Source organism: Delphinus delphis, chromosome 15, assembly GCF_949987515.2.
Source record: "Delphinus delphis chromosome 15, mDelDel1.2, whole genome shotgun sequence".
NCBI classification, from domain to species: domain Eukaryota; kingdom Metazoa; phylum Chordata; class Mammalia; order Artiodactyla; family Delphinidae; genus Delphinus; species Delphinus delphis.
Window position 1 is genome coordinate 20451711 of NC_082697.1, and position 20650 is coordinate 20472360.

General features: G+C 39.2%; 1 protein-coding gene across 1 annotated transcript in view; it reads right to left on the reverse strand.

Moving 5' to 3' along the window:
- Positions 1-20650, reverse strand: part of DHX35 (DEAH-box helicase 35) — a 70688-nt gene that overhangs the window by 41454 nt on the left and 8584 nt on the right. Inside the window, exons 3-8 of the mRNA XM_060030785.1 lie at positions 17618-17710; positions 13325-13402; positions 7669-7773; positions 4172-4233; positions 3284-3353; positions 1314-1373 (exon numbers count right to left, since the gene is read on the reverse strand). Of these exons, the coding sequence (XP_059886768.1) occupies positions 1314-1373; positions 3284-3353; positions 4172-4233; positions 7669-7773; positions 13325-13402; positions 17618-17710 (468 nt within the window). The remainder of the gene's footprint in view (positions 1-1313; positions 1374-3283; positions 3354-4171; positions 4234-7668; positions 7774-13324; positions 13403-17617; positions 17711-20650) is intronic.

Here is a 20650-nt window from a genome sequence, read left to right on the forward strand (position 1 = left end):
AAGGAAGAGTAGCCCCTGCTTGCCGCAACTAGAGAAAGCCTGCACGCAGCAATGAAGACCCAATGCAGCCAAAAATAAATAAATAAATAAATACATTTATTAAAAAAAAAAGAATGGATAAACAACAAGGACCTACTGCATAGCACAGAGAACTATATTCAATATCCCATGATAAACCATAATGGGAAATAATATTAAAAAGAATATATATATATTTTTATGTATAAGTGAATCACTTTGCTGTACAGCAGAAATTAACACAACAGGGGCTTCCCTGGTGGCGCAGTGGTTGGGAATCTGCTGGCCAATGCTGGGGACACAGGTTCGAGCCCTGGTCCAGGAGGATCCCACGTGCCGTGGAGCAGCTAGGCCCGTGGACCACAATTGCTGAGTCTGTGCTCTGAAGCCCGTGAGCCACAACTATCGAGCCCGCCTGCCACAACTACTGAAACCTGCGCGCCTGGAGCCTTTGCTCTGCAATGGGAGAGGCCACTGCGGTGAGGGGCCCACGCGCCACAGCGAGGAGTGGCCCCTGCTCACCATGGCTAGACGTGCAGCGGCGAGGACCCAATGCAGCCAAAAACAAATACATAAATAATTTATTTTTTAAAAATCCTTAAAAAAGAGAAATTAACACAACATTGTAAATCAATTATACTTCAATTAAAAATTTTTTTAAAAAAGAAAAATAATGTAAACTTAGCCATAAAAAAGTTATAGCACGGAAATTATTGTATGTACAGGGAAAACTTCAACTGTACCCCCAATATAAATGCTAAAGTCATAAATTCAAGAAATATAGGGCTTCCCTGGTGGCGCAGTGGTTGAGAGTCCACCTGCCGATGCAGGAGACACAGGTTCGTGCCCCGATCCGGGAAGATCCCACATGCCACGGAGCGGCTAGGCCTGTGAGCCATGGCCACTGAGCCTGCGCGTCCGGAGCCTGTGCTCCGCAATGGGAGAGACCACAACAGTGAGAGGCCCGCGTACTGCCAAAAAAAAAAAAAAAAAAAGAAATATAGCCTCCAACTAGAGTAATAAAAAGAAATTGCCTGTGTAGGGGAAAACATAGTATGTAGAGAAACAAGACAAATAGGTAATTGTGAACTCAATTAACTACAGGCTAGTTTCCACCCACAAGCTGAAAAGGAGTTTCCTCTGATCACATGGAATCTAGGACATCGGATGGCCCCATAAGGAAGGTAGGCCATCCTGCCAAAGGTAAGCTCTTGCTGCAGGTAGCTTCCCAAGGACATGTCCAACAATCCCAGTGCTAACCAGGGACAGAGGGCCAGAGGGGGAAATGCTCATACCTCTGCATCCAAGGTGGCTGAAGCCACAATCAATCGAAGATCCCCTCGCTTTTTCTGAATCTAAAAAAGAAGACATAAAAAAAGACAATGATAATAGTGTGATACTTACAGATGAGATAATCTGATAGCTGAAATTTATTACAAAATAATCCAGTGTGTGTACTTTTTTGCGGGGCGGAGGGGGAAGCTTAAAGATGAAACAAGACCAACCACAAATTGATAACTGTTAAGTCATAGGTGAAAAGATGGCTCATTAGACTATTCTTTCTAACTGCGTAAGTGACAAAATTTTCCAAGATAAAAAGCTAAAAAAAAAAAATGGATAGAGAGTATAAAGGAACTTTAAAACCTAAATATGAATTTACCAGAAGTAAAACCATTTTTTCCTGACACCTGGATAGTCAGAATCTATGTATATACAGTTAAAGTATGAAAAAATACATCAAAAGCAAACAAACAATAATGATAACACCAAGGTAGAAATATGGACAAAAGATACTAACAGTTATTCAAAGAAACAGATGATCAAGAGGCATAGGAGAAATGATCAAATAAATTATAGCAAAAACGTGTAACAACGAGATTATTTTTTCATCCATCACATTGGCAAAGATTTATTTTCAGTGTTAGCAAAGATTCAGTGAAATAGGCCCCCTTGTTATACCATTCCTCAGAAGGCAATAACCTGGTGGGATAATTCCTCATAAGTATCAAAAAGTCTAAATCTTTGGCCAAGGAATAAATTAATAATGAAAATAACAATAACAACAGCAACTAGCATATACTAAATTATGTGCTATTCCAGGGTCTCTGAGTACAGTTGTATAGTATATACACTGCACAAAGAGGCTAGGGGCCTCTGAAATCCAGCCCACCTTCCCCTCACCCAGCTGTGGACATCCTCCCAATGGGAAAGTTACCTCATAGTCTATTTATGGCCCTGTGTCAGGCACCATCCTAATAATTTTACATTTTCTAAGTTTAGCCTGACAACAAATTATGTCATAGGGCAGCTCTAAGAGAACACTCTTCAAAGACAGAGAGGTTCTGCCCAATGCAGTAGCCACTAGCTACATGTGGCTACAGAGCCCTTGGAATATAGCCAGTGTGACTAAAGAATTGAATTTTTTATTTTATTCTATTTCAACTAATTAAAACCTAAGGTGGCTAGTGGCTATCAGATAGGAAAGTAAATAAACCAGCAGAGAGAGAAACTTGTATCTGTCCCATTTTAGAGATGAGTAAACTCAGCAGAGTCAGGTTTGAAGCCAGAGTCCATGCTCTATCACCTCTTTCTAGACTCCTGTGATTGGGAATTTGTCCAAAGAAAACAACCAGAAAATACAGGAAGGGAGGAGAGGATGCAGGTAAGGTTGAAACAAAATTGGCTGTGGGCTATAACTGTTGAAGCCAGATGATGGGCACATGGGGGTCATTAAATCCTTCTCTCTACCCTGGGGTATGCCTGAAATCTTTTATAATAAATAGTGAAAGAATGAAAAGAAACAGAAATGCAACATATCTAACTACAAGGGTGCTCTTTGCAACATTATTTAAAATAACTTCAAACCTGGGAGCCATATAAATGCCTAACAGTAACGGATGAGTCAAATACTTCATGATAGAGACGTGATTATGTAGCCACCAAAAATAATGTCTTCACAGAATATTTAATCACACAGGAAAATGATCTTGATGTAACGTTAAGAAAAATATGCAAGAGACAACTTAGAACATACAATCCAATCCCCACTTTGCCAAAACAGACGCATGTACACACACAAAAAGATGCACAAAGAAAAAAGAAGAGAAGGAAACATACCAACATTCTACCGGTGACTGTCTCTGAATGAACAGGATGACAGATGATTTTCATTGTTTTCCTCCGTATTTTGTTGGATTTTCTAAATTGCTACAGTGACTTTCCTAATCAAACAACAAACAAAACAAAAACAAAAGCAAAGCTATACCTTTTTCAGCAGGCCAATGGCAATGTCAGTGTACAAGGTCCTCTCGTGGGCTTCATCCAGCATGATGGCACTAGAATCAGAGGGACAATCTCAGTAAGCATCAAACCAACCACTGCACAAGCCCATCCAGACCATCAAAGGGACTGCTGGGTATTTAGCCCCCATGCGATCACCTTGTAGCAAAAGTAACGCTAAGTAACTCCTCTTTGACAAGGAGGTAACTCTTAAACTCTTAAAAATGGTGACATCAACATATCTTGGTGAAGAAAATGGTGTATTTTTTGCTACTTCTGAAGAGTATTACCACCCACGCTGGATTCCAACAGGATCTAATACATGATTTTAAATTCCAATATAACATGTAACCCCACAGAGCACATAAAAATCGGGACACAGCCCACCCACCCAAAGGCTGTTAAACTGCAGAAAACAGCAGGAAGAGGCACATGGTCTCAGCTGTGCCACGTGTGTACCAGTGGGTCAAATGTGATATCCTTTCCCAGAATACCACAGAGCCTGAGTGGGACCACTTTAACCCCATGAGCAATGGACAGACACACAAGGAAAGGGAACGTATAAATAATTATTTGGACTCTGCATATTACATTCAACAAAATGCTGCCAGGTTCTGTGCTGTGCCTCTGCAGTCACCCTCCAGCAAGATCAAACAAGTCAACAGACTGTTCAAATAACGACAGGGATTTTAATGAGCCCAGTTTTGACTGTAAATTCTGAAAAGAACATCAAAGGTGGTAACAGCCAAAATAAGGAGAAAAGCTTTGGGAAAGCTGAGCATGGTCGCAAATCCCATCTATTAACACAAATGCTTCTCAATCTACTTGTGCTTTTGAAACTTTAGGAAACTTATCACAGGAAGAACACATTTACCTGTATTTTGTTAACAATGGATCAACCATCATTTCCCTGACCAGCATTCCATCGGTCAGAAACTAAAACACAGAAACACAAACGTTTAGAAATAATTCAAAAAGTTCAAGTACAACTAAAACACGTACAACCTCATCATCAGTGTGTGTACAAGACAATTCCCACCAAGGACTGTGAGAAAATGCCCCAACATTTTGGTTATCAAGCAATGGAATTGTTCACAAACAAGATTTCGAAGATGGGATCCTCAGCTGGGGCTTGCAAATCTTTTAGCAGAATTTCATGCTCTGAGTCTGTACCACTGGCACTGCTGCTGATGAACAGGCAGTGAAGACAAACCTGTGTCTGCCCAGGGGGATGCTGTGAGTCTGAGATCACCATTCCTACAACATCCCCAAAGACCACAGACTTGCAGCTCTTGAGGTTATTAACCTCAACTTCATCTGATATTATTTTAGGGAGGCTGGATGGGGTTGTGGTTAGGAACACAAGCTATCGTGTCAGGCTGCTGGGAGTTCCGATCTCCGCTCTACATCTTATTAGCTGTGTGAACCTTGGGCATGTTACTTACCCTCTCTGAGCCTGATTCCTCATTTGTAAAATGGAGAGAATAAAGAATCCACCTCACAGGGTTACTGTGAGAATTGAGTGAGATAGTACATGTACAGTGCTTAGCACAGGCCCTAGCACACAGAGAGAGCTCAAGAATGGCAGCTATTATCATTTAAGCTTAATGAATGTTTATAAAATGCTTCAGAAAAATGCAGTAACAACTAGATGCTGTTATTCTCACCCCAAAACAGTTCAGTACTTTAACAAAGTTAAACATTTCCCTCACACACTGTATCTTAGTATTTTTACTTTTTGTTTTGTTTTTCAAAGCAGGGTGCATTTCCATCATATTTTTCTTGGACCTGATACGAGCTGTCACATACACACATAGGAGTGAAAGAGAACTTGCCACCAATGACAGACCACCAGGCAAGAACTGGGTGCCCTGAAATTACTACCCAATGGAATACAAAACTTTTCAGGAAAGACCCTCTAGAGAGAATCATTTGGTTATGCAGTCCACTGAAACTTATCTAAAAATCAGCTCGTGTAAATATATTTGATGGTATAGAAGAATAACCCCTTTACCTAGCAAAATGAATGTCAAAGGTAACAAAATACAGAAACTTAGAAAAGAAGGCCCACATTTTTACAAATCACTACATTTAGATCATCTATTTTCAGCTTTCCTCTGTTGCAAGCTGAGGTAACTGAGTTTCTAACAACCAATATTCATTTCAATATTCATTTTCATTCATTGTTTACAGTACTGGGGAGACTCTGATTCGCACAGTGGTATACACAGTGGACACTGCTGAGTTGATTTACACTGATTACTACTGGTGCTAATTATTTTACTAGTAGCAACGAGGTCAAAGAACACACATATAAAATCCATTATCATGTGAAAATGGGAAAGTTCTAATTAGTGCAAATAACATGTGTGAATTCTACACTTTATCAATTTATACTATTGGGTGGGCCAAAAAGTGCCTTCGGTTTTTTAGTAAAAATAAAAGACATATTTTTCATTTTCACCAAGAACTTTATTGAACAATGTATTCCCTGTTTTGTTCCACTACCTTCTGCCATTTTTCAGGCAACTTCATAATTCCATCTTCCCAAAACTTTTTATCTTTTCGAGCAAAGAACTATTCCAGGTACCTTTTACAGTCTTTCAGGGAATTAAAATGTTTTCCATTAAGAGAATTTTGTAGGGACTTCCCTAGTGGCGCAGTGGTTGAGTCCACCTGCCAATACAGGGGACACAGGTTCTAGCCCTGGTCAGGGGAGATCCCACATGCCGTGGAGCAACTAAGCCTACAAGCCACAACTACTGAAGCCTGCATGCCTAGAGCCCGTGCTCTGCAATGAGAAGCCCGCGCGTCGCAAAAGAGTAGTCCCCGCTCGCTACTAGAGAAAGCCTGCGCCTAGTAACCAAGACCCAATGCAGCCAAAAATAAAATAAATAAATAAATAAATTTATTAAAAAAGAAAGAATATTGTAAAGACCGAAATAAATGGAAATCCAAAGGTGCAATGTCTGGTGAATATGGCGGATGAATCAGAACTTCCCAGCCACGCTGTAACAGTTTTTGCCTGGTCATCAAAGAAACATGCAGTCTTGCAGTATCCTGATGGAAGATTATGTATTTTCTGTTGATTAATTCCAGATGCTTTTCATCGGGTGCCGCTTTCAGTTGGTCTAACTGGGAGCAGTACTTGTTGGAATTAATCGTTTGGTTTTCCGGAAGGAGCTCATAACAGAGGACTCCCTTCCAGTCCCACCATATACACAACATCACCTTCTTTGGATGAAGGCCGGCCTTTGTTGTGGTTGGTGGTGGTTCATTTTGCTTGCCCATGATCTCTTCCGTTCCACACTGTTGTACAATATCCACTTTTCATTGTCTGTCACAATTTGTTTTAAAAATGCAACATTTTCATTACATTTAGGTAGAGAATCACATGCGGAAATATGGTCAAGAAGGTTTTTTTGCTTAACGTATGTGGAACCCAAACATCAAAGCCATTCACATAACCAAGCTGGTGCAAATGATTTTCAGCGCTTGATTTGGATATTTTGGGTATGTCGGCTGTCTCCTGCATGGTATAACGTTGATTGTTCTCAATTATTGTTTCAATTTAATCGCTATCAACTTCAACCGGTCTACCCAACTGTGGAGCATCGTCCAGCAAGAAATCTCCAGCACGAAACTTCACAAACCACTTTTGACACGTTCGATCAGTCACAGCACCTTCTCCGTACACTGCACAAATCTTTTTTTTACGTTTTTACCTTTCTTGAAATAATAAAGCATAAAACGCCGAAAGTGCTGCTTTTTTTCTTCCATCTTCAATATTAAAATGGCTACACAAAAATTCACCAATTTTGATGTCTTTTTAATGCACGCTGATTATGACAGCTGTCACATACAATTTATCAAAATTGTCTCGAATGAAGTTAAAGACAACTAAGTGCTACTAGAGCCATCTTACGGAAAAAAACGAACAAACCTTTCGGTCCACCCAATATTTGTTCCTGTTTTTAAGTCTTTTATGGGTAAGTTTCTATATTTAGTGAGCTATGTGGATTGGTGGGAAAACAATAAAACAAACATGAGAAAGGTCAGTTTTGAGTTCTGGTTCCATCACCAATGCACACGTAATGTCAGGTAGGTCATTCAACCTCCCAGGTCCTCAACCTCTTCATCTGGAGAACCAAGGGCTTAGCTCTACTTCCAAGGTCCTTTCTGGGCTAAAATGCAAGGACTCGGAAAGTGCTCTGCACCTCCCAGCAGACTAACTTCCCTGAGGGCCAGGATGCTCTCATACACTTTCTGCCACAGTATCAGTGCCTCAGTCAGCACCGATGGCTGCATGTTTTTATCTCCCCGCAAAGAATCTTCCTTATTCACAATAGGAAAAGCAGCTCTGCACCTCACCTTAATTCTTGTAGCCAGTGGGTTGGTGCAGTCATCAAAGCGGATACAATAGCCCACCTCGTGGCCCAGCACCGCACCCCTTTCCTCAGCCACTCTCCCTGCAACCTTTGGGAAGAAAGATCATGCTGAAAATAGAGACACAGAAATTACTGCCCAGAGCACATACTACGGAAAATCTAAAGGTCACTTATTTTTTAAATAATATGTTGAACACAGTGGGAAATGAGAAGAGAAGGGGCAGGTTATTAGAAAACTAGTGTGATAATCTTTGCAGCTATCAACTTTATGTATCTCACCTCATTCTATAACTGACTTGAGGCAACTTATAAGAATAAAAATGGAATCATGTAAATATGTTACAGATCAGGATCAAAGAAATTACAGACAAAATTCAAAAGATCAAAGTCAATGAGAAAATTTTTAAAACACAGATATGCCTAAGTTATTTAAGTTGAGCCACAAATTCAGCTCTAGATTTCCTGGTGGGTGAAGCAAAAAGGGAAAAAGAAATTTCAAGATTCACCCTATTCCTAAAGCTTTCTTTAGCACACCAACTAAGGACAAATTTCCATGTCTTTACGCCTTGAAATAAAACAACTTCCACTGGACCATGAAGGCAAGGGAACAAGAACGATCAAATTCAATACTTGGCCATGTTCATTTCTCTTTGGGAGCGAAAGAATAACGTTTCCAGAGCAAGATCATCTAAAACAATCTGCAACAGTGTCCCAGCTACCAAAACTATTACAAGGGGAAATAGAGACAAGAATGCAGGTTGAAAACTTTTCAAAAGGCAGATGAGAAGATTAACAAAGGATCCAAGTTAATGTAATAAAGTAAAGTAGAAAACAAAATACATAATGTATCATGAAGACCATAAACTACAGATATATTTTTCACCTACCAATAGATGACAAATAAAAGGTGAGGGTAGGAAAGAGAAAAAAGAATCCAACCGCAAGATCTCCTACTACTCCAGAAGGCCATTCAAAGGCTATTAGCTTATTAATAGAAAATATCCGAAATACTGAATAAACATAAAAGTGGAAGAACAATAATGCTTATAACTTAGTTTACCTTGAAAGAAAAGAGAGTTTAATGCTCATTATGTAAACTATCTAACTAACAAAGAACCAAAGGGAAACAAAATTACGGAAGTTTCCTGGGGTCCCCACCCACCAACCAACCCCCATGCATGTCGTCTCCTCCTTTCACAGGCAAGGCAACCTCCCACGTAGTCCCTGCATCCTGAGTTTGGAACATGAGCTGACACAGGAGGTGTCCTGAGGCAGAGCTTTCAGCTACAGCCATAGGGCCGCAGCAGCCCCAGGCTCAGGAGCCCAGAGGCTCCCTGCACGCAGCTCTGCGAGCCTAGCACACTGGGCGTTATCTGACCATTGGTGTTTAAGAAACTGAAGAGCAGATAAGGATCAGAAGTGGTTCTGCCAGATGACTTGAAATTACAGATCTAAGAGGTCAAGACAGAATCAGTCATCGAGCAGCTGATGTACACCATGTAGTCTTTCAAAACATCTTATGAAACCAGAAATTCAGCCTACACTGCTCTACCTCTGGAGGTTATAGCTCCCAATAACCAGGGTTTCACAGGGACAGTTTTGTTATCGTTTCAATTTCAACCCTACAGAACATTAAACTATAAATCTTGAAAAATGGTACAAACAGCAAATGTGTGCATAGAGATACTGGAGCTTATGGGCAAAACCAGCTCATAAGAATGAGCATAGGGTCATCCCTGGTGGCGCAGTGGTTGAGAGTCCGCCTGCCAATGCAGCGGACACAGGTTCATGCCCCAGTCCGGGAAGATCCCACATGGCGTGGAGCTGCTAGGCCCGTGAGCCATGGCCGCTGAGCGTGCGCCTCCAGAGCCTGTGCTCTGCAACGGGAGAGGCCACAACAGTGAGAGGCCCACGTACCACAAAAAAAAAAGAAAAAAGAAAAAGAATGAGCATAAATGAACCAACCTCTCCATAAAAATATAATCATTTTATGAAGCCAAACATATTTATTCTTATTATTTCACTATTTGTGTACATTTGCTACAAAATGGATTTTAACTTCAAATTCCTTTTCAGAAATTTTATCATGTATGATCACACCACTGGACATTTGCAAGGCCATATTCTGTTGGCTCTTTAATAGATTTTTACCTCTACTGTTTAATTTCTAGTCCCAATAACCTCATCAATTAGACTGGATAAACATATCTTTTTAATAGAAACAGATATAGGAAAAGGAGGTCAAAAGGAAAACCAGTCACCAATCACTGAGCACCTCGTAGGTGCAGGTGCTGTGCTCCAAGCTTTCACAAATTTTATCTCATTAAACATGTACACAGTCCGTGAGGCGGGCAATAGACCCTCTTTTTTACAAAGAAAGAAACTGAAATAAGACAGGCTTAGAGCTTGTCCTGAATCATAGATCAAGGCAGGGCCTGGTCGTGAAGTCAAACCCAGACTATGTGAGTCCAATGAACATACTCATTAAGGAACTGCCTCTCGCAGAGATCAGGCAATGGCTTGTGTAATCTGTTTTTAGGCTCTGAGACTGTTCTCAGATTTTACTCTGCACACAAAGTACTTTCTGAGATGCAGCATAAACTGGCCAGCTCTATTAATACTACACAGCTAATTTATATACTCTTTGTTCTTTAAGAGAAAGCATGTGGTTTCATGGAAATTATCCATGGCTACAAATTTGGAGGAAAAATGCAAATTGATTAAGAGCTGGGATTCCAAACCACAAACAGAAAAAATTGTTCAAATGTTTTAAGTAAGTGAATCATCTTTCATGACGTAAAAGGTTATGTCTAACATTGCAATCTAGTTGCTGAACCGTTATCTCCATTTTTACACACACACAGAAGACTTGGGAAATGTTTATCAATAATGTCTAACTTTGAAGACAATTAAAATGAACTTTGGGGAAAAAGAATTACACAATAATTAAAACTCAATAAGGAGTAAAAATATCTCAAGGAAATAGAATTAATTTCTTGTCCAGGTAGAGATGGCAAAATAAAGGCATCTTTGCCCCCATCTCCCTCTAAGAGCTAATTTAAAACAAAAAAATAAATAAATAAAACATATTATCAACCAAAACCTGCATCTCCAATGAAAGAAGGAAACTGGCACAAGCCCAAACAATAAACTAGGAAACACAGTTGCCAAATACTGTGAGGTCTGAATCTAGAAGAGAGGTCCAGGCCTCCGCACAACCAGAGCAGGCTGCTGGCTTCCTTAATGTGTCACCTCCTTAAAAGGCAGGGCTGACAAGCCTTGTATTAGGAAGACAAGAAGCAGTAGTGTGTTCAGACCCAGGAGACACAGGAAATGTCTCAGTGGAGACCCACTTTGACAGCAAAGAATCACAAAGGAGGGGGAGTTGAAGGAGAAGGCAGGCAATCCAATAGCGAGTATCAATCCCAAATCAGAGAGCCCAAAGAATCTTATCATGAGCTGCAACAGACCTCTCAAATCACTAAGGAGTGCACATTCTCATCCTCATCCCCCACCAGCAAAGGACAACAAGAGATTTGGTGAGAGGCCAGACCAGAACAACCTCACAATTCTGCAGCTAGCAAATGAGCCCACTCAAAGATAAGTACTTATCATAAAAATACCAACACAGCCCACTGCATTAAAGCCAACTAAGAAAGAAGGAAAGAAGGGAACATGAGCAAAAAAGCAGTTTAAAAAGGAAATTGCAAAAGTATTACCCAAAGAAACAGAAGTAGAATTCAGCCAAAGAAATCTAGTTTCAAAGAAATCACAAGCTTAAGCTAAAACAACTTAAAGAAGAGACAAAGTCAAAGCACAGTTGAGGAGAAACAAGGTCTCAAATGTACAGGTCAGAAACCAATCTGTGGACATCCCCCAAATCTCACAGCCTGAACATGCAAGAAGTTACAGAGAGGCTTTTCCCCAATATGCGAATAGTCCCCCAAATTTACACAATGCTACAAATGCTACAAAGCCAAAGGAGGTTCTCCACAGTACCAATAATAAAGAGCAAATCTAAATCACCCATGCTAGAGAAACATTAAAATACTGCCCTACTCTCTCTGAAGGAAGATAATAGGAAATCGCTGTCAAGTGAAGAGGTGGTCGGTGGGGACAGAGCCAAAAATTGCAGGAAAAAAGATTTACAGAAATGTGTCAGCTAATTAATAAAAATACCATGTTATGTTCTGGATTTTTAAAAAATGTTTGTGGTATTATCAGCTTTTAAAATTTGTAATGTATTGTAATATCTCCACCCATTCTAAATATTCACTTCTCTAGCTAGTAAAGAAACAAAAAAGCATTCAAAGAAGTGATTATGAGACCCAGATAAAGATACAAAGGAATCAAATAGAATAAATTTGACTAAAAACAATCATGAACATTGTGGACAGGCTTGAAGAAATATCACAAAACAAACTGGAAAACAGATGATTCCAGAGAGGGTGCTAAATACTAAAAAGAGACAAAGGGGATCTAATATACACTTAATTGGTGCTCTTAGAAAAGAGGAAAAAAATAAATGGAACAGAAAAGTGTGCCAAGAAATAATGGATGAAAACCTGCCTGATATAATGAGATTGAGCCTGAAGATTAAAAGTTCTTCCACATTTAATAAAAAATGAGACAGAACAATCAGCATCAAGACATATCCTGGTACAAAAACAAGCATGTTACAAGCATTCAAGCAGAAAAAGCAGGCCAGGAAGGGAGGGAGTGGAAAAACTCCACTGGACCTCAGACTATTTCTATACAGTGATCCTCCAGGCCAAAAGACAGTGGAGCAGTGTCTGCACAGCTCCTAGAGAGGATGAATCAAGAATTTTATATCAACAAAGACCACAATCAAACATTCTCAGGCATGTAAAATTCAGCCAATCAAGAAATAAAGTGAAATGAGCAATTCAAAGTTGGCAAAACCTTGGAAAATTATTAGTGATTATTAAACTAAAGTTAAATACCTGTGGGAGTTATGATTACAGAAAAGAGTATTTATAAATCTTGAAATAAAAATTATAGCACTGCATTTATCACAAATGGAGGGAGGAACGGTAGAATCAGTGTGCTAATTTACTCTTGTGATAGGCAACTACCTATAACGTAGTTCCAAAAATAAGTAACACCCTAAAGCTTTTTGTAATCCTTTTTCTTAGTTTTCAAGCTTTAATAAATTCTCTTGTAGTGAAAAATTATTTATCCAAAGTTCAGTAATTACTCCTATTTCACTGCAGTTTCCTCTTTTGTTAAATTCAACAAAAGCAAATATATGGCTATGAACCCATTTTTATAAAATCATTTCTATCCATCCAGCCAACCATTCATTTTTATGTGAACATAAAAGAGAAACTTGAAATGATGTTCACAAATGTTCAAACTGTTTTTGCTGGGTGGTGAGATTTGGGTTTTGGTTGTTTTTTTTTAATCACTTTTTTTGTTTTGACTTCTGTACTTTATTATTACATAAAAATTCATAATGTACAGGTATCAATTTTACAAAAATAATCATAGTTCTTTTTCAAGTGAAGAATTAAATTCTTGAGGAGCTGCAAATCACATTCATTTGCAGCTTTTAGGAAACAAGGAAAAAGTCACTGAAATAGAAGACACAGAGTCTTTACAACAAAAGAGAAACTCACTGTAACAGCAGCCACTCTTCGGGGCTGGGTCACTCCCACCACTCTTCCTTCGGCTGTCCAGCCAGCTTCTGCGAGGTACTACAAATAAAATCACATTTCAGTATACACCTGACACCACTTCTCCAGAAACAATCTCCCCCAAGATGACCCTGGATTATGTTAAAATCACTGAGAAAAGAATTAACAGATGGTTCTTCTCCCAGCAGAGATTTAAAAAACTATTTTGCAAATGAGGCATCTGAAGTTTTGAAATGTTAGGTCATGTGCTTAATTAAGTTCACAACAGAAGTGATAATCAGAAGAACTAAGGCATAAATTCAACACTCTGACTCCCCAGTCGTACAAAATTTCCCCGTACTGCAGCTGTCTCAAGGAATAAAAAAAACAACATCCATGGGTCACTCAGAACAGTGCTAAATCTGTAGAACAAAGAATTCTAAAGTGCACACAGAGACATGCAATAAATATCAACCACACAAAATATTGTAGTCAGAGTAAATAAAAATAATTAGATTCTTTAAACAAGACCAATAAAACAACATTGGTTATTGCAAAAAAAAAAAATCAGACTTTATATACATGTATATATCCCATTAGATTTTATTAGTATACATTAAATTTGATTATATTATCTGATTTATTTCTGTATTTATTTTCCACATATACTAATTTCTTATGTATTTATTTGATTATATGCTTTTTAAAATCCAAAATGGATAACAGGGGTTATCAGAGTTACCTGTTTTCATAATGTCTAAATTGTTTTACAATCAATATATATTACTTCTATAACAGAAAAAGATTTAAAATGCTGTTACATACATGTATCTGCTCATTTGTTCAAAAGAAATAAAGGAAGGACAAACTAGAAACTAAAGAGAATGGTTGACTACGGAGGATTGGTAGGAAAGGGGTGGAAAAAGGGAGGAATGAAAACATGGCAGCAGGGATGAAGAGGGAGGGGCAATGCTTTGAGTAGAGTTTTTTGTGTAGCTCTGACTCTCAGAACCACAATCATGTTGCACGTACTCTTCAAGTACCCAAATAAATACACAAAACCAACCAGGATGTGGAGGGAAACCAAAAGAAATGCAAACACTATCAAATGACCCTTTCTGTATTACAAATGAATAACTGATCACAGTGAAGGGGGTGGAGAAGAAAAGAACCAACCTAAGTAACTGAAAACAGTATCTTGACTGAAGGCCAGAGATGGAAAGAACTGTACCTAAGTGCTGTAATCTACTTAGTAAATGTTAGGGGTATGGGTTAGGAATTCTGAAGCTATTTTATGGGTCCTTTAGATGAGCCCTATGATGTGGGATTGGAATCAACGAAGTATCAGCATAAATTCATGATTTTTAATATATATACAGATTGATACAGATATATAAGTGGGATTATGTAGGGATTTAGTATTCGTATATATTTCCTAAATCTGCCCACTGAGACTTATAGCAATGACACCTCAGTAACAATGAGCACCCTAGCACCCAAATCTTGATTTTTAAACACCATTCTCCAATAAAAGGAACCAGGGCTCCTTGGAGAAGCGGTTGATCCCAAGGCTAGTGCAGGAAAAACATAAGACAAGCCTGACACTGTCTGTGTTATTAGAAAGTAAGGAAGTGTTCAAAAAAAATGAATGGAGGCTTTTAGAAAGAACACAGGACCCAAACTGAAGGAGCTCCTAATGACCAAATCTGGACCATTCTGACCAACAAAATAATGGTAGTATTGGATTTTAACCCATAGAATAAAATAAATATCCATGAATCCATACCGATACACATAAATAATTGAATAAATAAATAAGTGAGGGAGAAAGAACAGTTCATCCTTACAGAAGATTCCATTTAATAAATGTAAAAGGAAATAGGAATAGAGAAAACCATTCATTAGAGAAACACCTGAGTAACTGCTGCAGATAAGATCTAGGGAAGGATGCTAAAATTAGTAGGTGATAGTTTGAAAAGCAGATTATTTGCAGTCTAAAAATATCTCCTCCAAGATATTTATCAACTACAAAGGGAAAGACAGTAACTTTACAGATGAAACCTGGCACCTTAACAAAGTGATCAAATTATCCTCACCAGTGGTAAGACCACCATGTCAACCCTCTTGATACAATGCACTAAGAAGGACACATCATTTCTATGGGATTCTTGCCAAAAATGCATCAGCTCATTCTAGTCATGAGAAAACGTCACACGAACCCAAACTGAGGGACATTCTATAAAATAAATGCCTGGTACTCTTCAAAAATGTCAAGGTCATAAAAGATGAAGAAAGAATGGGGAACTTTCATAGACTGGAGGAGACCAGAGAGAAGGATCCTGGATCTTCTGAGAAGGAACTTTGGTGGGGAAACTGATGAGCTTTGAATAAGATCTGTAGTCTGATTACTGGTATTGTTATTGTCCTGCTTTTGATTACTGTAGTAAGGGAAGTGGGGTAAGGGGTCTAAGGGAATTCTGTATTATTTTTGCAACTTTCCTGTTAGTCGAAAATTAGCTAAAAATAATAATTTAAAAAATGCCTGTAAGGAACAGAGTGTTTTAGATAATGTAGGTTTTTGCTATCAAATCTGTGAAATTTCTCTCTTGCACTGAATACATACACAAAATACTACCAACCACCCCAATCAACACAAATTCAGAAACAGAACTACAAGAATAATGGCTAAGATTCACCAAGTACATCACTAAGTGCCAGGAACTGTCTGGTATGCATAACCCCATTTAATCCTCACAACAAATCCAATGCGGAAGGTAATAGCATCATCAGCAATTTAGAGATAAGGAAACAAAGAGGTCATATGCTTTGTCCGAGGACACAGGTAAAAATCCAAGAGCTAGGATTCAAGCTCAGCAAACCAAAGCCATATAACCAGGACACAGTTCTACCATCCAAAATAAAACACACACACTCTCGTAGTCAATCTCTTAGTACTAGTGTTAGGGGAAAGAAAAACAATTTGCATAATAATAAATCTGTCCATGAAGCCAGTCTCTCAATACATCTGGGATTTAGACTTCTGCCTGCTTATGGTTGCTTACAGGTGAAAATTTAAAGATGCTGCAAAAGCAGGTATAGTGTTGACATCAAGAGTCAGTGGATGTGGCTCCCCTGGTGGCACAGTGGTTAAGAATCTGCCTGCCAATGCCGGGGACACGGGTTCGATCCCTGGTCCGGGAAGATCCTACATGCCACGGAGCAACTAAGCCCGTGCACCACAACTACCAAGCCTGCGCTCTAGAGCCTGTGAGCCACAACTACTGAGCCTGTGCTCTAGAGCCTGCGAGCCACAACTACTGAGCCCGCGTGCTACAACTACTGCAGCCCGCGCGCGCCAAGAGCCTGTGCTCCGCAACAAGAGAAGCCACCGCAATGAGAAGCCCGCGCACCACAACGAAGAGTAGCCCCTGCTCGCCGCAACTAGAGAAAGCCCACGTGCAGCAGTGAAGACCCAACGTAGCCAAAAATAAATAAATAAAATAAATTTTTTTAAAAAAAATCTGTATTAAAAAAGGAAAGAAAAACCTACAAGGACTCTTATCCCTGACCACTTAAATATCATTCTTCACTTAAGAGCTTCAAGTTGAAGCTCTTAAGACACACTTTGACTTCACCCTATCTTTCCACTCTTGATCTTACCTGTCCACTCTGTTGAGCCCCAAGCACTTCTCCACCCCAGTATCTCTAACCACAATATTCACTGGATGAGGACATCTTCCCAGCTAACTCCCACTGATCATTCAAGTTCTATTTCTTTGTCTTTTTTTTCTTTTTAATATTTTTTCCCCAATTTCAAATGTCATTTCTTTTATGAGGCCTTTCCTGATCCTTCTTTCCACTTCTACCCACACCAGATAAAATTTTGTCCTGTAAGAGAGGTTTCTTCCATAGCACTGCGTAATTCTGTAACAGTCAATCTTTATTCACAACTATAGCAGCATCCATCTTACACCACCTCTTCAACTGCAATTATTTGAGGACAAAAACTATGCATTACACCTCTTCAAATGAGTTCCCATTGTTCCTTTCAGAGTATGGCTATTCTATTATTATTTTAGAATTATAATAAATTGAAGATGACCGTTACTTCTTCTAATCAAAGAAATTAAAAGTTTAATAAAAGTTCAAAAGTTTAATAAAAAACATCTAGTTGGGTTGACTATTTCCTCTCTGAGAGGAGATCTTAAAAATGCAAAAAAATGGTAAAGAGAGTTCTCAAGTTACAAAATCCTTCCAATCAAATCTAAGTATAAAGACACATTTAAATGTACTCACTTGTGGAATCTGCGTGCTTTTCCCACATCCTGTTTCTCCAACAATCACCACTGTTTGATAGTTTTCTATCAAGTACAGTATATGATTCCTAAGCTGAAAAAATATAACCAAACATTGTAAATAGACATACATTTTCTCAAAAGACCTAAACAAAGATATTTAAACATTATGAAATGAGCTGTTTGCCAAAGGGAAGGACATTTTAAAAAGAATTATCAAAATTTATTTCTAATATACATCAAAATACATTGCAGGTACTGTTGGTGTCAGTACAAGGTGATACAACTGCAACTGAGTGTAATAACTTATCAAAATATATAACGCACATACCCTTTGATTCAAGATTTCCACTTATAAGAAGTTAGACTACAGACATGCTAATACATGTGAACAAAGATGTATGTACAAGCATACTCACTGCGTATTGTTTATAAGAGCCAAAAATTCAAACAGCCTAAATGTTCATCAACAGGGGAGTGGTTACACAGCTGTGAAACACTTCAATAATGGAATAATACACAGTTGTTAAAAAGAACAAATGTCTATTTGTACTGATGTGGAATGGTCAATGAGGTCTGCTACGGTAAGAAAGCAAAGTGCAGGACAGTGTGAATGATACACTACTATTTGTGTTTTTAAAGAAACGGTAGGGACTTGCCTCGTGGTGCAATGGTTAAGAATCCGCCTGCTGGTTCAGGGGCCACAGGTTCAAGCCCTGGTCTGGGAAGATCCCATGCTGCGGGGCAACTGGGCCCGTGCGTCACAACTACTGAGCCTGCGCTCTAGAGCCTGCAAGCCACAACTACTGAGCCAGCATGCCACAGCTACTGAAGCCTGCCAGCCTGGAGCCCGTGCTCCGCAACAAGAGAAGCCACCACAATGAGGAGCACGCGCACCGCAATGAAGAGTAGCCCCTGCTCGCCGCAACTAGAAAAAGCCCACGCGCAGCAACTAAGACCCAATGCAGCCAAAAATAAATAAATTTTTAAAAAAAAGAAGAAGAAAGGGTAAATACATATATGCTTCTTTATGTACAAGCTACTTTGAGGAAAAACAAAACAAGAAACTGGTAACAAAACTGTCTCCAGTGAGCAGAAGAAAGTGGCCAGGGAGCAAGGATATGAAGGAGACCTTTGAATTTTGTTCAACATGCATGTATTACTTAATTTAATTTTTTTTCATTTATTAACTTGTGAAAACAAAAAGAATATGCTTTCGTCTCTACCTCTAAGGCCAAGTTCACAATAAAGCAAGCATAGGTTACATCTATATTTCTATTGGGCCTTCCTTAATCCATTCAGTAGGAGCAGAAACACTGATTTGGCCACTGAAAAGTCACAGATAATTCCAAGATCCCATGTACTTAGCTTCAGAATGTATTTCTGTACCCACATTTGATTACAGACACACCTGATGATCTGGAAAGTCATAAAGGTGTTACATAAATTCCTGGTTTGGAATGAAGTAAAAACCTGCCAAATTCTCCCACTCTGATCACTGCTCAGCTCATCTGACTCCACACCAACAATGTGTTTGGTGAAGACTGGGAGAGATAGATGCTGCCTTCCTGGCTAAATAAGGTATTGACTGTTTGGGGTTTTGAATTTAGCATTATTTAGGGTCTAAATATGTAGTTCTCAAATCTCAGTGTAAAAATCTTTTAGGATATTTGCTAAAAATGAAGATTCCTAGCCCTACCCTCAGGGTTTTTGATTCAGTAGGGCTAGGGTGAAGCCCAGGAATCTGCATTTCTACAAACACCCAAAGGAGATTCTGCTGCAGGTACTCTGGGACTCGTCTAGATGCTTTCCTGTCGATTGCTTGGACTCTGTGCTTTCTCTTGTTTTGGGCAGAGAAAGGGGAAAGGTTTGGGTTCTTCACAGATACTTTGTAAATGATATTTTGTAAATCCATCTGCTGGATAGATGGTTGAATGGATGGATGGATGGGTGGGTGTTCAAGGAAAACTTGACAGAAAATTTGCATACAGAGAGAGACACACATGGTATTCCAGGAAAGGGAAATGACATAAGTAAAGGAAAGAAGATGGAAATAGGCAAACTATATGAACTCTATTCGAGGTGTGCTAGAAAAAGCCCACGAAAGGCTCCAGGTTTCACTTGGAAATGAATTACAATAGGTGTAGTTAGGGCCGCACTGTGAAAGCCTTGAACGTAGAGCTAGCGTCTGGACTTTAGCCAGGAGGCAGCACATGCTATAAGTGTTCCGAGAAAACTGGGCAGCAATATACAAGATTGAAATAAGCATGAAGAAACTGAAGGCATTAACTCATACTTCATGTGCTAAATACAAAGCATTGCAAGTGGAGAGTCCAACGTGTGACATTCAAGAGAGAGATGACAAAACTATTTCCAGTTTAGAGACTGGAAGAATGACGGTACCACCGACAGGCACAGGCAGGGAAATCAAGGAGAGCTGGTGCAGAGGACCAGACTGAGCTTCAGCGAGGTTGAGTTTAAGGAAGTAAGAGGACAACCTTGCACAGCAGTGTTCAGGGCCCAAAGAGAACGCCAGCCTACAGGAGGTAGCCAAGGGGAAGGCTGCCTTGAAATGGCACTGGGGTAAAGGGGGGCGAGCCTTTGATTTACTGCTGCTTTAGTTTCAACTTCTATTTTTAAAGCTATTTTCACGGGGACTTCCCTGGCGGTCCAGTGGTTAAGACTTCGCCTTCCGATGCAGGGGGTGCAGGTTTGATCCCTGGTCAGGGAGCTAAGATCCCACATGCCTCAAAACATAAAACAGAAGCAATATTGTAACAAATTCAATAAAGACTTTAAAAATGGTCCACATCAAATAAAATCTTTTAAAAAATTAAAAAAAGGAATTTTCACTTTTAGTTTTAATGGGGGCAGCAGTGGTGAACGGGTAACTTTTTATCCTTTTGGTCTCCTAGCTTTATCTTTAACATTTTATGAGATTGTAACTACGCTTAAGCTCTGCTTTGATTTTTATCAATAACTTACACGCATTTTCTTACCATTTTAATTTCAATATGTTATTAATACCTTCTTG